Genomic DNA, 17,031 nt, shown 5'->3' with positions numbered 1-17,031 from the left:
ATTCTGCTTCTCTCTGGAGGCTGTAAAATTCAAGTTAGATAACTGAAACTAGGACCATAGTGAAAGAATGGCTGTGCTTTTTCTAGAGCAGACCTAATGGTGTCTAGCAGGGAGAGGTGTGAGGAAAGCTGCCAGCCCTGCCAGTGGAAGTTTGATGGCAGAACTGTGTGTTTCACTGCACATCACATTTTAAGCCACATTATTATTGGTGCTTAAAGAAAGATATGTGTCATCCAAGGTAGCAAAGATTTCTTCAGTCTGTCCAAAATTCATCATGTGTTAGGTGAAGCTGGTGAGAGAGACCAATCTGATTTTTATTTATGGCTCAACATATGTTATATGAGGTTAAAAACGGCTTTTAGGAGCAGTGTGTGTGCTGGGAGCCCTGCCCCCGCGAGGCTTCGCCTGGCAGCGGATCAGRGCAMAGCTTCCCCCACTGGTCTGCAAACACCCTCGCTGGCGAGGCAGATATCCGGATGCCCGGGAAAAACGCGCGGGAAAGACGCGCGGGAAATCATACGATAGGAGGGCGTGGCACATAAAAGCAGCTAACTACAACACACCCGTTTCCTTTCGGTTATCTTGGAAGTAGCAGGGCTTGCCTGGAGGGTCAGCTTGGCCCTCCTTCCCGCCTCGCTTTTCTTATTTTTTTCCCTGCCCGTGGTCCTGCTTCTTCCCTGGCTGCCCTCCCTGTCTGCCTTCCCTGGCTGCACCTGCCGTTTCGCCGCTTCAGCGAGGCAGCTCATCGCATCGTGTTCGTTGTCTCCCCGACGGAGCCGCCGCCGCCGTGTGTCCGGCATTGCCCGCAGCCGCAGCCGTGTGTCCGGCATTGCCCGCAGCCGCAGCCCGCCCGCAGCCGGTGTTCGCCACCGTATGTCCGGGAGCAGCCCGCAGCCGCCAGCCCGTACGCAGCCAGCATTTGCCAGGCTGCTCACCGCAGCCGCCCGCAGCCGCCTGATGCCCGAAAAAGGCCTCGAAATAAAACTCCACAGACCGGTGTCCATAGAAGAGGTATTTGTTTATTGCAGCGCTGGAGGTGAGGGGGATTTCTCCTCCTAACCCACCTGCTTTTGCTTCAAATTAGCACATACTTATACAGTAAGCATGGTGTAACATGAACATTGTGATGCCTGAAAAAGGCTTAGAAATAAAACCCCATAGACTGGTGTCTGTCGAGCTATAGGTATTTGTTTATTACAGCACTGGTGTAGCACTGGAGGTGAGGGGGATTTCTCTTCTTAACTTACCTGCCTTTGCTTCAAATKAGCACATATTTATACAGTGAGCATGGTGTAACAGGAACATTGTCACTGCCCCCCATATGCCCACCATACACCCACCACTATACATGGGCATGGAAATACACGATATCACAGTTTTACAAGTGTGCATGTGTTATCCTCAATTCGGCGGTCGCGGGGGTCTCCCCCTAATGAGATACCATCCTCTTCATCATGGTGGACTTTTCACCTTTGTCTTCAGGGCATGCGCAGTTGTGGTGTTCATGTTCTTTTTCTAGTCCTTCAAGTCATAATTTTCAATTATTTTGCTGACTGTCCCGTACTTCTGCCAAGTTCTCATTAGTGCTCTCTATTGTTCCTTGTTTATAGCATCTACCTATCTACTTTCTTCAGAACTTTTTCTGATTTATGCCTCTTGGTGATTTCACATATCTATGTACTAATCCAGCTGGTTAGATTACGTGCAGCTGGTACACTATATGTTGCTAATACACTATTAAAAAATTTATAGCAATATATAAAAAGGCTATCATTGATAAWATATTGAAAGTGATTACATTGTATTTTAATAATATGTTAATAGTTATTACAGTATATTGATAATGTATAAAAAAGGCTATAGAAAGTTTTGAATTAATAGGCCTCATAAGCACCTTGTCACTTCTGATTTAAACCACATGTTTATATCGAAAGTGTGATACAGCCCCAYGAGTGTGCCCGTAGCCACGGCAGCCYGTTCTTCACCCACAGGAGGGACAYGCAGCCGCTGCTGTTTGGAAATCACGCCCAACCCGCCCGGGAGCCGTGCAGACTCGACGCAGAGGACACGTTTCATCTGCCAAGTTGACGCCAATGGGGTGCCCGGGTAAGGATCTCTCTGGTATTCTGTCTGTCTCTTTGTCTCTCTTTTTCCTTCTTTATTCCTTTTTTTTTTGTCCCCCTTTATTAGGAACACTTAGCTTTCTTTATCAATAAACAGTTCTCAGATATAGTATTGCTGCGTTTGCACTTGATYTTTTTGTCGGAGAAATCTATTAGAAGAATCCTTTCCACAGCGGGATGGGACAACTGGCTTGGGAGCAGGATATACAGACAATATAAAAGTGGTCTGATAGCAGAGTCCCTCAGTATAACACAATCAGTTTGGTGCCCCAAATCAGAAACAGGACAAACTCAAGTTCAAATTTCAGAGTGAAAGTTCTTATGCATTCCTGAAAATATGTGGGTTTACACTATGGTTTGTTAACATTACCCTGGCAGAAGAAAAAGACTTTAGGATGACAGAGGCCCCGATTAAGGAACATGGTGCTCAGCSCCTCTGTCCAGCAAGGAACAACATCCCTGCAAAAATATCCTATTGCCAAAACATTTCTTTGGCACGTACACCACARACTTGCAGGCATCTGGAATTGTGCAATCTTTGCAGGGAATTTCAGATTTTGTTTTTATTATTCCTTTGGATCATTAAGGCTTACAGAACGGAACACGCAACATGATGCCAGGCTCCTTGTTTTCAAATATTTTACTTTGTGTGAATTACTGCTCCCGTCTGCGTCCCTTCCAATGACAAGACCTGCTGGATCAGCTCCTTCCAGATGCCCTTTGGTCGGTAAGTACTCGTTTTTACCCGAAGTTAGTGCTCTTGCATTCATTAACGCTAACCTCTGCCCAGAAGACGGCTAACAACCTCGGTTGACGCTGTTTGGAGAAACCACATTCCAGGAGAGTCTGAGATCCTTCTTGAAAGCTCTTATTGACTGATTTTAGTATTCATGCTGCTGTAATAAAAATAGCAGGTAAGGCAAGGCTAAATGGAGAGTGAGAGAGCGCGTAACTTACCCGCCCGGGTGAAACAGATTTGTTTGTTTAGAGCAGCAGCCTGAGGGTCGCTGTTCTATCACTGCAGCCTTTCTGCTAAAGGAAGCAAGCACTGCCCTCTGCTAAGTGCTAACTTCTCATTTTAACACCTTCCTCTTCTCTCCCATCTCCCCTGTGCTTTGCTTTGGTGTGGGAATGGAGTGCTGAGGGCGGGACAAGTCCTTCCTGTGGGATAGCCAGTGTATGACCACAGTAATACATCTGGAGCATGTGAAGCAATGATTCATTAAATATTTTTATAAACATAGAATTTGAAAAACAAAAGGAGATATGCTTTTTTCCTATTGAGTGAGATRTGTTTGCTTCAGATTATATCAAAGTGGATTTTTGTTTCTGTTGAGTCTTTAGAATTATCATTTCTAAGAGCATTTTATTTTATGCTGTTTCCTCATACTGCATAATCTTGTTTTGTTTGCTTTCCTCACTGGGACATGTTCAACAGTACAATTTGCCATAAATAGTCCCTTTGAGACCTGTTGATGCTCGTACTCAGTATTAGTGTTTTGAAGTTTCAGTTACATATTTTTGGTCATGTTGAAAACTGCTTGCTCATCTGATTTCATGTTCCAATAGCTATTAATATAAATGCACATGCCTGTTTTTTTTTTTTTTTTAACTTTTGGTCAATCTTCTGAGACCTGCTGATTATTTCTGGAATTAAAAGATGAAAATGTCAAAATGCACTAATGAATAGAGGCACCTCAGTTCCTCTGGAACACTGTGGAGCAGTTTGTAAGACTTCAAAAGTCTGTAACTTCATATGGAAGCACATAAGCTCTGATGGTTGTCCCCAGYAAGTTCTCCTAGAGAGAAGGCTCTCACTTGGATTATTTGCACCCTCAAAATGTGACCTAAATGTCCAAATGATAGAGAAGAGCTGTTAAAGAATTTTTTAACATCTAAGCTTCTCAGCTTAAGCTTCCTGGCACACCAGCTTGAGACAGAAGCAGCAGTGATGGTCCCASAAAGGGAAGATGGTGGCATGTGGATAAAGTGACAGTGACGACAGTAGGACAGAACTAGAAAGAAACAAAATAGTTCAGTAGAAACAAAGTAGCAGAAGCTATAAAAGAGATAAAGAGTTAACAGACACTGGGCATATTCTCAAATTATTTTCATCACTGCCTRGAATGTAACAGGCAGTGATGAAAACAGAAGAAAGTTATTTATACACTTGACAAATTACTATTTTGCTATTATATGGGGAAATCTGTATAGGAGACTATTTCCTATATTCCACTAATTTTCTTAATAGCATAACTTTGCTGAGAACTTGTATGAGTTGTATTTTGGTGAGGGGAGAGTGACTTTTTTCTCCTTTCTGTCATACAGAATGAAACTGGTAAGACTTATCAGGAATTTTAAGGAAGATATATGAATGTTGTATTGGATGCATGAAATTTCTCCCTTCAAACCAGGATGATGTTTTTTATTCATAGAGGGATAGTGTGGGAAGTAAGAGGAGTCACCTGTGTGTGACGAGGAGGTCAGCAAAAAAAATGGGAGTCTGCAGTCATGCTTGGAGAGTTATGGCAAGAGCTAATATTTAACTTTATTTTGATGTTCCCACAGTGTTGTTGCTGTTAGAGAAAGTGCCACTGGGATGAGAAAAGCATTTAATCTTTAGAGAGAGTTCGCATCTTTTAATTTTTAGTACTCATCCGGCCTCGTTTGCTGTTTGGTCAATTAGGAAAGTGAGTTTCATCAAAAAGCTGGGAAKGAATGCATAGAATTATAATATATTCAGGGCTGCTGAAATAGTCATACTTTACAAAGTAAARCAAACTTTTCAGAAGTTTGGGGAGRGCAGATTGTTTTAAACTGGCCATTGACCCACATTTTAACAACATAAATTTGTGAATCATATGTAATGTGTAAATGTAAAAACATTTGTAATCAAAAGGGTTTTGCCAGTGTTGCATGGATRAGCTTTGTTCTGCTTGGGGAACTTGGATCTAGGTCATAGGATTTTGGGGAAGCTATCTTTGGGAGTGCTTTTGAATGTGTGTGGAGGGGGGAAGGGAAGGAGAAACAAATGGTTTTTGAGACAGCCACCAAAAATTCGCCATTGGTCTAAGCACCTTTATACACCTCAGGACCCAAGGACTGGGATTGCAGCCCTGGGTTCCTCATCCCCGGGGAGCTCAGCCCCAGAGCTGTGCACGTGCGCCTGMGGCCGATGGATCCATGCAGTTAATTTGTTTTTCCCAGCTCCCAGCAACCTTGGATCTTGTCCTGCGAGCACCAGAGGGAGATGCTTTTACAGGCATGTTTTGTTGGACTCTTTTACATACAAGCGTTCCAGGGACAGAGTGTTCCAGCTCAATCCCTGTGAATGTTAGTGGCTTCTTCTGAGAAGTCACATGAGGTTAATAGCTAACAAAACTACTGCAGCAGCAATCTCATCCCTAAGAGCAGCTAAAATTCTTTTTCWATCCTCATACTAACAATTCCTTTGTCAAGTGAGAGGTTTTGAGGATCTCTTTCTCTCTTTTCTCTTTTGTTGCCCAGCAGAACAGTTTTCAAATTAATGTCTTTTTATGAAACAAATAATAATGAAATAAAATTGTTTCCAGGATAAGAGCAAAATTCAGGAAGAGATATTCTTGTAGAGGACACTCCAGCTGTATTAGAACATGTTTCCAGGGGTACAGTGTCTCCCTTTTCCCTGAAGTATTTTCAATAATGTAACATAGAATTACAATTCAAGACAAATCATAATAGTGAACAGAGAGTTAACAAAGCTTCAGAATCTATAACCAAGGACAATGACCTCCTATTTATCCATTGAAAAGCTATGGAATTATGAAAGTTAATAAAATTCAGTAGTGAGCAGTTCCTGGACTGCAAGACAAAAGCAGGCAAAATAGTTGTTTTTTGTATCATTTATGCCCTGTATTGATTATTTTATCCATGTCTCCGATGCCATATGCATTACAAAATATGTTTTCTTATTTTCAGGTAATGTAATTTGAAGATGCCGACCCCTTGGCAAACGTGCTGCAATAAAAAATCCAGMTCTAAGAATGCAAAAGCTGGAACAGACAACATGGCAGAGACAAGTGAAAAAATGCAGATGAAAAAAGAGATCACATTGCTAAATGGAGTTACTTTAATTGTAGGGAACATGATTGGCTCTGGGATATTTGTATCTCCCAGGGGTGTTYTAATGTACAGCGCTTCCTATGGACTCTCACTTGTCATCTGGGCACTTGGTGGGATTTTTTCTCTGTTTGGAGCTTTGTGTTACGCTGAACTGGGAACATCCATCGTGAAATCTGGAGGCAGTTATGCCTAYATCCTGGAGGCATTTGGGCCCTTTGTGGCCTTCATCAGACTCTGGTGTTCCTTGCTAATTATTGAACCAACAACTCAGGCAGTKATAGCCATCACTTTTGCTAACTATATTGTTCAGCCAATTTTTCCCCATTGTGAACCACCATATGATGCAGTCAGGTTGATTGCAGCTGCATGTATATGTAAGTATGGCTAGAAGTTAAGAACTGTAATTGTACATGGCCAGAGGAGGTTTTTCTAAACTTCTKTTTCTTTGCATTCTATGAAAATGATCTATATAGAATGATTTCTAAATTATTTTCATTTTGAGCATTACAAAACCCTTTTTCTTCCTTTCAAAACTGAAATGTAGATTGTAGGCAGGTCAAGGAAACAGAAGCAAAGACCAACAAGACTTCTAGATAAGAAATAACCCACTTTGATCTATGCTTGAGAGTACTCTAGGTCACCATGCCACTTTGTCCTGCTCTCAACTCCAGSAGCTGGGCTTCATACTTGGCACCAATGCATATCCTTGCCCTTCCTCATTTATCTCTGTTTTGAATCACAGCATTGCAAGAGGGAGAAGTTGCCTGTGATGCCATTTGTGGGTGCTGCAGTGAGAGCAGATGGGCACATGGGCTCAGTCTCTGGCTGGACCTGCTGCCAGGTCCAAAAGGAGGAAAGGAAAACAAGTTGATCCCACCTGCTCTCTGCAACCAGCTAATTTGTTATTTTTGTTAGATTSTTTCAAAACTGGGACTCAGAGGACTCTCTAAGTATGTGCTATGCAATCTTCAGKCTCAGAGCCAAAGTGTGAATAACACAGCTTTCAAGCCATGGGTGCAGAGAAACTGCATGCTGCTGGCCTGGCTCARTTCCGTGTCTTATCCACAGCACCCAAATTACTTTTGTGTAGAAGTTGTCCTTATTCTGAACCTAGTCTAGAGTTTAACTCATCATAAAGGAATCTGTGATATACAGGATATAAAGAAATATTGTCACTTGCATATAAGCAAACTCTGTTGAGTTTAATACAACTTAAATGTTATTTAAATGGAGTAGGAGTTAGTCCTAAAATTCAAAAACTGACATGGTTTGTCTTACCTTCTGTCATGAAAACAGTATCCTTAATAAAACCATTGTGTAATTTTTAAACCAGATATTTCATCTTAATAAATCTGGGTGGTCCTGAAGTGGTGAAATTTGATTCAGTTTTACTCCTTGAAAGATGGCTGCTATCCGGAAAAATAGATTTAAAATGTGGCTTAAGTGATATTAAACATCTAGTGCTACTTTCATGCATATTCTTTTTCTCTGCAGGTTCCTTAACATTTATTAATTGTGTTAATGTGAAGTGGGGTACCCGTGTACAAGATGCTTTCACATATGCAAAAATTATGGCTCTTATCTTGGTGATATCTGTCGGTCTTTACAAAATTGGTAAAGGTAAGAATAATTTTCATTTACCTAAATTCTAGAATTGAACCATACGTGAGTTTCAAAATCCATACAGGGAGATCCTCTAGACTTACACGTGAAGTGTTGTTTATTCTGGAAAAAAAAGATCTGCCACAGGAAGGTCAGATGAATTTTATGTCTTGTTAACAAATGTGGGGTTAATTATTGAAGCCAAGCCCTGTGTTTCTGAATAGCAAATAGCAGTTGAATTAACATTACTTTACTGCTGACTAGTTTAAAGTCAGCCTTAGTGTCTGATTCATGCATTACTACCTGTCCTAAAACAGGACAGTGAAACAGAAATTGCACTGCTCCTTGCAGTTTCCCCACCTCACCCACAGCACCCTGTCCAGGGAGGGGATCAGAGAGGGTAAATCATAGGGGCGATTTGAGGGAGGGCAAGTTTGTTCCTAGAAACAAAGGAGATGGTAACAGTGAAGTTCTGTGAATCACTGAGCTATGGTGTTATTGKAAAGCATCACAGCACAGATGAGCCACCTCCTCTCAGCAATAACTGGACTGAATTGAACACAATGAAAAGCTGGAGAGTAATTCCGGTGTAAACTTTGCACATGGCAATAGATTTCATTTCATTAATTTGGGCCTCTGGCACAATTAAGTCTCTTCCAGTTCCAGCTCTGCTGTTTAGATTACTAAGTTTTTACATTTTCATTTCCTTTGAAATTCTTAAATTGTATAGCYATTTTATCTTTATTCAGTTGAAATAAAGATGTTTTCCCCTCTTCTGATTAGGAGGTACCTTTTTCTCTTGCTAAATTAGCTTATAAAGCATAATGAGCATGCTTGCTTTTCCATGTTTGCTGGCCTCCTCCTTTCCTTGGCTGCAGTTGTGTCAGCTGTTACACTGTAAAGCTACACCAGACTTTAGGAAAGCTCTTTTGTTTAGCCACTGTCTGTGGATGTCACCAAATGGTTAACGTCTAAAGAAACCTGGACAACCAAAGCCAATCCTAAGAGCAGGAACATGGGGATTCAGAGGTGCATTGCTGAAGGGTCACAGTTGCACGAACGAATAGTTCCCCTCAAAAAAACACTGCAGTTTTGCAAAGGTGTGATTCTGTGATGTCACCTCTTTAGCAGTGTTCCGCCTGCTTTCAAAATTTCTCCTTCTCGTTCAAAACTTCATCCTGTTCCATCCTGGTGTGCTGTTGGACCMAGGGGCTGCTCCCTCTTGTTCCACATTGTTTCCTCTGCATTGCTCTGTGGGRTCAGGCAGGGTTAAAGCACCGAGGAAACATGGTGAGGAGCTTTTTCTGGTAGTAAGGGTCTCATCTCTTCTTTGTTTAAGCAGAACTGAGCACTGGAATACAGGAAGGACTGGAAGGAGAAATGATGGAGACTTGTGGAGGAAGCTGTGATCAGGTCAATGACTTTTAAACTCAGCATCTGTTTTTAATGAAAAGAACAGTTATGTAGGTTTTTTCTGCCATTTTTCTTCTGATGTGCTTGGATATACCTCTGATTTTGAATATGAGCTGTCTTTAGCAAAAAAAAACAAAAAAAACCAAAAAAAAAAAAAAAACCACAAAAAAACCCCAGAAACCTTTTCTTGATCATTTTGGATTTTTCCTTCTTTTTTCTTCAAACCATTTTCTTCTCCAAAGCATTTGTACATCTCATTGCTTCCCTTCTTTGGTTCAGTCTACTGCTCTTCAATAACTGAATTGCTGTTGCAATATCTATAAACTTCTTGGTTGAATCAGTGCTTTCATTTTACAATGAAGACATTTCTTTCCTGATTGAGGTTTCATCATATTTCTGTCTTCCTTTAATACTTAACTCACTTCCATTTTCATTCGTGGTAGACTTCCTGCCGCAAACTCAGTCAGGCCTTTCTTCCCCTTTCCAGGATGGCAGTGAAGGCTTTCACAGTTTCATTAACATTTCACCTATTTTGCAGCATTCTGCAGGTTTTCATCTCAACCCCTGATGGWGCTAAACTAGAGCAGAGTTTTAAAAGGGAAAATTTTTTAAATCTCGTCCCAGTTTTGGGGAACACCCTTGTGGRTTAAAGCATCCCACTGAAAATCATTCCTACAGGAGGTCCCCCTCTAGTGGCCACTGATTTACCTGATTATAAAATCTGTAAATAAAAGGTATTTAGGAAGAAAAGTGAAACAGATTCAGGAGCTAAAATTTGGTTTCCCAAGTACCTCAGCCTGGCTGACAAGGTACTGCATTCCCTTGGTAYGGTTCCCTTCTTTGGTAGGCTTGGCAGTAATGCCAGAAGAGGACTCAGTGAATTCTGGTAGCATTCAAAAGTCACATCCAAATAATAGACGGGAAAATGTGTTCTGTTTTCTCCCTGTGCAAGTGTAGCTGCCTGAGCAACTGACTGAAACTTTGCCGTTTGTTCAGCAAAAATGTAAGCTGTGCACTTTTAGATACAGTAATGGAACCTGGGTGCAGTGGGGGGTTATTTCCTTCCAGTCAGCTGGCACTTTGGGTGTAGTGTCCTTCTAAGTTGTAATCCTTGAAATGTAACATGCAGTTGGTACCTGCCGTTTGTACAGGGGAGACGGAAAACCTGAGAGCTCCGTTCCAGGGCTCAGCAACAGACCCGGGGATGATTGCCCTGGCTCTCTACTCTGCCCTCTTCTCCTACTCAGGATGGGACACGCTCAACTATGTCACCGAGGAAATGCAGAATCCAAAGAGGTACACATATGCTTTTCCTTTGAATCACTGCCAGGTGATGGCAGGACAAACTACTCTGTTTTTGTTTCTGATTGGAAATTAGTCAAATTATTTTCTCTGCAAAAAACTTACTCTTTTCAAATGAGGGAGTAAGCAGCAGAACTCTTTCTGATTATTGTGCTCATTCATCAATTTTATCACACTAACTAGTCATTTGCCTATATATGTGTATTTTACATCTTTACTTTAGACTGTAGTATTTCAAGAAGGAAAACAAATCCCTGCTGAAAGCAAGGAAAAGCAAAGGTCCATCGAGTCCTCTAAAATTCCCTACTTCTTCTCCATTAGAAATATTTTTCCAGGGCTTTTTTTTGTCATCAGCAGAGTAAGACTGTTTCAGATTTATGGCTTTTATGTTGTGATTTTCAGCATTACTGTTTATGGGCAAATATAATCTCCTCCCTTCTGTAGGGATGTCAGCCCTGTGGGAATTGTTTGCATCAGCTGTTCAAGATGACATAGTCYGCCTTGTCTTGGGATATAGGTTATGAGTCAGGAAAAAAATGCCACAATCAAGAAAATACCTAAGGGTGCACTTAGATCTTGTTGTTTGAGTGCTCTCTTAAATTGCTTCATATAAAAGTATATTAAATGTACATGTATAAACTTTAAGGGTTTTTTAAAAAACTTGTGACAGACGCACAAGCAACAAATTAAGCTTTTTATGGCATTGTTCCACACGTGGCTGCATGTTATTTTGTTACCTTGTGATTCAAGGGATGGATTACAGGAAATGATGGAAGTATCCGTTCACAAATGTTTGAATCTGGRAACAATCTTCTATTTAAGTATTTCTCATTTAAAGAACAGGAAATAATTTTTCCATTTTCCTTTTGCAGGAATCTGCCTCTTTCCATTGCCATTTCAATGCCTATTGTAGCTATTATTTACCTGTTGACTAATATAGCATACTATGTAGTGTTGGACATGCCAGCTCTCCTCACAAGTGACGCAGTGGCTGTGGTAAGTTGTGGAACACAACCCAAACAAAAGACACTACAGTAAAATTTCAGGTAGCACACTTGGCAAACAGCTGAAATACTGTCATGCTGAAGGCTGCTTAAAACACCTTTTTTCATGTAAGAGTACCAGTATMTTAGAAGGTGCATGTCAAGAATGTATGAGATAAATCTGCTCTTGAAAAATCCTCTTCTATACTGTGTAAATCCTGCTCTTTACAGTAAATCATTGRAAAGATGCTTTTAGGATCAAAGAGCTGTAGAAAGTCTGGGTGGTTGGAGAAACAGGATTTTTTATTTTCATTCTAATGTACAGTGTGTAATGTTTAATGCTGCAGGACCACAGCAATATTTTCAATGTAGAAGTATGCACTCAAAAGTTTTTTTAAAACCTTGTCAGTGTTTTATAAGAAGTAAAATTATAATTCATGGATTACTACAGTTGGGATTTGTCAGAATACTTMAAAGCCAATGCATCATCTTCTTTTGCATCATTGACTTAATTAGGTTTAGAATGTTTTTAAAAAAACCTTTTTTTAATGTATCTGCCATTTATATTTTGATCCTGATCAGCTTTTCTACTTCTAATTTCCCATGTCATTATTGGATGTAATGAGAAAGCATGGGCTATGACACTACATTTGGGATGATGATGATGTTTTCATGAGAGTTGCTCAGGATTACCCATGTGCTTAACATAGTGGGCCTCACCATTACTTTTTTGTTTCCTGTTACAGACGTTTGGAGGTGAAACCCTCAGTCATGCCAAGTGGATAATTCCTATAGCAGTGGCCATGTCTTGCTATAGTGGGTTAAACTCATCAATTATTGCAGCGTCTAGGTATGAAGTATAAGATTTATTTTAAATAACTGAAAAGGAATRATTTATTGCTAATCTGCATTCTTTACTACTGCTTGGTAAAAGTGACACAGGTAATTTTTGCCATGTGAAGTTGTTGATTTATGATGGAGGATTGTTACAATTAGACGTCTCCTTATGATCAGCACCATTTGATAAACTAAAGCCACTYGAGACAAGAGCAGAACTTACAACAYGGTAATTAARGAATTATTTCTTTGCTTTGTTAGGAAGCAACAAGCTATTCCTTGGCTGTCTGGTTGAGTTTCCTTCGTCTTTTTCTAGACTTTTCTATGTTGGAGCTAGGGAAGGACACCTCCCTGTCAGTCTGAGCTTGATTCACATAAAGTGCTTSACACCAGTCCCTGCTCTCCTGTTCAATGTAAGTGACACCCCAGCCTTGTGCCTGCCTGGGGCAGTTGGGGTTTGGACCTCAGGTAAAACACCTCTGCTCTGCCCTGGGCTTCTCATGGGCTTCTCCTGCCCTGAGACATCTTCTGCAAATATCCACAACTTATAAAATTCATTGAGGGGGTGGAAATGGGTGTTATTTTGTCTGATAGGGGTTTTTTTTTCAATACAAAGAGAATGGCTTGGTTGACGTTCATATGCTCTCCAAACAATATTAGTGAGAAATACAATAGCATTGCTGAGGAACAGAGAATGGCTAAATATGTCATGGTATAGACAGAAGCTGTTTAAGTCTTTAATGTGAGTTTTCAGAGTGTCACTGGAGGAGAATATGTCAAGGAACATCTCTTAGACTGCCGTAGGCAGATGTCCTGCAACTTTAGTTATAACAGGAGTGACAAAGYCCTTAAAATTAAATTTTCTAGCATTGGATGTGTATAGCTACATTGACTTTTTTCTGCTGTCACTATACAAATGAGATCTTGTGACACAAAATTGTGGAACCAAAAGTTATAGAATTAGTGGAAATTATTTTCATAAATAACCCACATAYTGGAGAACACATTTTATTTGGTATTTGCCATTGCCTTGTGTTACACATTGTTTATGAACAGATTATCATACTGGTTCTGTTTGACAACAAATAATTTGCTACAAGTTATAATCTCRTTATGAACACTCTTCTCACAGGGATTCTGTTTGCCAAGAGTAGTAGTAATAGTAATTGTAACTAGTAATATGACCTGTACTCTCTTAATACACCACCAATCATATTTTTCATGTGGAAAGTAGAAATTTTTTCTGCTCTCTTAAAATAGACATTGAAATGGTTTAAGTCTTTCTGTGCAGGCAGTATAGCACACCTACAGGCCATAAAATTAATTATCTCAATTTATGAGTGGACTGAGTCCTTCTTGCAAGGACCTGATCTCCTAAGTCTACACAAATATGTTRGAAACGGGCCAGTTTATAATTTTACTCTGTCTTTATTTTCACATTAAAAAGGTCTTTGTTTTTATTATCTCCAGGGCTTAATGACTTTGCTTTATCTCCTTGTGGAAGATGTTTTCCTCCTTATCAATTACTACTGCTTCAACTACTGGTTCTTTGTGGGTCTGTCTATTGCAGGACTAATAACTTTAAGATATACTCAGCCTGATAGACCACGGCCTGTTAAAGTAAGTAAACAAGAGAGGAAGAAAGCTCTAAAAGCCAGCTAATGCATGTGTTTATGTGATCTTTGATACCACAACCATAACAGTACCAGTTATTTTATTGACTATTTATTAGCCATAGAAAGTCTTTCAAAATACAAGACAAAGGAGAAAAACCCATTAGAGTCCATGAGAATAATTCTTCTGGTAGTTTTGCTGTGAGGTTGAAATGATATATCCCACTTATTCTTCTTACATTCGGACTTACAGTAATTTTTGTTTCAAATAAATAAGGAATACATAAATTTCTGGAGTTCCTAGCCCATCCTGGAAGAATAGCAGACCTCAGGAGAGCTGGTGATGGAGGCTCCTGAGAGGTTAACACTCTGATCAAACCTACATGATTTAACAAACACACCAAAATCCCTCCGAAGCCCATAAATATCCACAATTCTGATCATGCAGGACTTCAATAGCTTAAATAATAAAATATATTTTGAATGTTTCCTTCCACTGGGTAGTGGTCATAGACAGTAAAATGCAAGTTTAGTGATTAACTTAGAAGAGCATTTGACTACCAGTTAGGCAAGGGAGACTGCACAGGAACAAAGTATGCCTAAAACCTTTTTCTAGTTTTAATCCAATGATTGTTCGAGGAAGGAAGGATGGAAACACACAGCAGACACACAAAACCATGCACTGGCTCCTATTTGTTGGCTCCATGACCTGCATTTTGGCTCTGCAGTGATGCAGTAAGAATTAAGAGAATTACAAATAAACATCCAACCAAATATTTCTTCTTTGTCAGTCTCTCTTCCTAAACTCCTGCATCATTTTTACAAACACATTTTTTTTCCATTTAAGTGTAATATTCTGATTAAGTAAAAAAAGGTTCAAACAAAGGTACAAAATATCTCTTGCTAGAGAACTTCCCAATTTCCCATAGCAAACCAAATTTTCCTGAAGCATGTTCACACTTCATTTCCAAACTCTCCCACAAAATATGTGGAAGATAAAGATTAAATCTTCCCTTATTGGCAGTTTTGCCTCTGACTGTACTAAAACAAGGATTACAGTCAGATTATAGATAATAACAGTTTAATTCCTGTCAGCATTTGACAGCTTAGTCGACACCACAACTCCACATAGACCATTYCCTTTTTGAAATGTAGCAGGTTTTATTCATCAACTTACATTTTTAACCTTTATAAGGAAAAAAAGTATTTATACCAGTAAACTCTTGGGAGTTTCAGCTGGTATTCAAATGTCAACTCCTGGACCCTTGAGAAGGCTCACTATTACAGACAGTAAAAAAAAAAAAATTAGTGAAAAATAAATTCGTAAAGAGGTTATTGAAACTTTCATAGAATCATAGTACCAGAAGTTGTTAAGGGTTAGAAGGGCCCTTATGATCATCTAGTCCCAGCCTAGACCAGGTTGCTCAAGGATTTATCCARCCTTGCCTTGAACCACTGCCAGGGYTGGASTGTCCAYRACCTCCCTGGGCAACCTGTTCCAGTGTCTCACCACTTTCCATGTGGAGAATTTCTTCCTAGTACCTAACCTAAATTTCCCCTCTTTCAATTTGTYCCCATTACTCYTTGTCCTATCACTTCAGTTCCTGCTGAAGAATCTCTCTCCAGCTTCCCTGTAGGCTCCCTTAAGATTGCTATGGAATATTGCTGTGAGCTCTCCATGCAGCCTTTTCTGCTCTTGGCTGAACATYCCCAACTTTCCCAGCCTGTTGTCACAGGAAAGGTGCTCCAGTCTTCTTATCAGCTTCATGGYCCAACTTTCCTTATTTGTGGGATGATATTTGTTAAGTGCCCACACAAAATGGTTGTAAATCAGTCCATTAGTTCTACAGCATCAAGCTGGTTCTTGAAGGTCAGTGAGTTAGTTACCAACCAAAACTACACTTAAAAATTCAGAGTTGAAGTTGGAGAGAAAGCTATCCATTACTGCTTAGTTTTACAGCACTTGTTTCAAAGACTGATCTTTTACTAATTGTAAAGAAACTGCGTTTATGCAGTCCTGAAAAAAATAAAATAGTCAGATGGTAAGATGTGTACCAAATAGGAATCTCTCAGCAGCGTACACAGAAGCTAACAAATTACRTTGAATGTAGGCAGTCAAAAGACTCAGTATATGCTTTTATTATTGACATGTCTAACTTTAATCTGCAAAGCTTGGATTTTTACAATAGACTATTTGTTGCATCTTTTAACACATTTTTCAATTTGTTTTTGTCTCCACAGCTTAGCCTTTTCTTCCCGATAGTATATTGTTTGTGCTCCCTTTTCCTGGTCATAGTGCCTCTCTACAGTGACACARTCAATTCCCTTATTGGTGTTGGTATTGCCTTCTCAGGCATTCCTGCATATTATTTAGGAGTCTATCTACCAGTTGAAAAACGACCTAAATACCTACATTGGCTCTCTGGTAAGCAACGTCATGTCCTAATTATTATGCCAAAATCTTGGTCAGAAGAAATACAGAATAATTTTTAACACCCTGGAAGGCAGAGATACTAGAAAACCTTTGCTTCACTTTCCATCTAAGAAATGGAACATCCAAATCAGAGAAGTCCACATACTTTCAGAAACAATGAAATAATTAATTACTGGCATGAAGGGTAGTTGCTAGTCCTCAAATTCAAGCAGYCTTGAAAAGCAAAACTTTAATATTTTTATTCACTTTGAACTCAGCTGTCAATTGGACAATTCAATGAAAATSTTGATGAAAATCTGATTAAAGAAGAATTCCAGTTTATTTATTGATTACTTTTGCCTTTAGATATTTATAAAATACAACTAATTGATTTGATCAAAGGGTAGTTTTAAGTATCTGTGTAATGCTTTCAAATCCTCACAATCCAGATGTATGTCTAAGATATAACTGCTTCACACTTTTTTGCCAATACAGCCACAACAACAAAATATGTTCAGATGCTCTTCTACTGTGCTCTGTCGGACCTGGACATAGACATGGAACCTACAGCAGCTAAGAATAAATAGAGTTGCCTCAACATTGAGAATTGTGCCTTGACATCGCCTATCTGGAACAATTTTTAT

At 39.7% G+C, this 17,031-nt stretch overlaps 1 protein-coding gene across 2 annotated transcripts; it reads left to right on the top strand.

Moving 5' to 3' along the window:
* Nucleotides 1-946: 946 nt before the first annotated feature.
* LOC130576429 (Y+L amino acid transporter 2-like) lies at nt 947-17,025 on the top strand. 2 transcript variants are annotated; one of them, XM_057371103.1, is made up of 12 exons: nt 947-1,011; nt 1,935-2,106; nt 2,711-2,850; nt 6,081-6,598; nt 7,719-7,844; nt 10,391-10,535; nt 11,414-11,537; nt 12,271-12,374; nt 12,678-12,774; nt 13,832-13,981; nt 16,216-16,399; nt 16,883-17,025. In XM_057371103.1, exons 4-12 carry the CDS (start codon nt 6,097-6,099, stop codon nt 16,972-16,974), a joined length of 1,524 nt encoding a protein of 507 aa, XP_057227086.1. In that variant the 5' UTR covers nt 947-1,011; nt 1,935-2,106; nt 2,711-2,850; nt 6,081-6,096; the 3' UTR covers nt 16,975-17,025. The 2 variants fall into 2 exon arrangements, with proteins under 2 accessions (XP_057227086.1, XP_057227085.1); XM_057371102.1 differs by having other exon boundaries at nt 960-1,011; nt 1,992-2,106.
* The last annotated feature ends 6 nt before the right edge of the window (nt 17,026-17,031 follow it).

The sequence above is a fragment of the Malurus melanocephalus genome, unplaced genomic scaffold (assembly GCF_030028575.1).
Source record: "Malurus melanocephalus ecotype Western Australia unplaced genomic scaffold, MMel_1.1 scaffold_141, whole genome shotgun sequence".
Lineage (NCBI taxonomy): Eukaryota > Metazoa > Chordata > Aves > Passeriformes > Maluridae > Malurus > Malurus melanocephalus.
The sequence above is the reverse complement of the archived record's forward strand: the minus strand, read 5'-3'. Positions and strand labels throughout refer to the sequence as shown.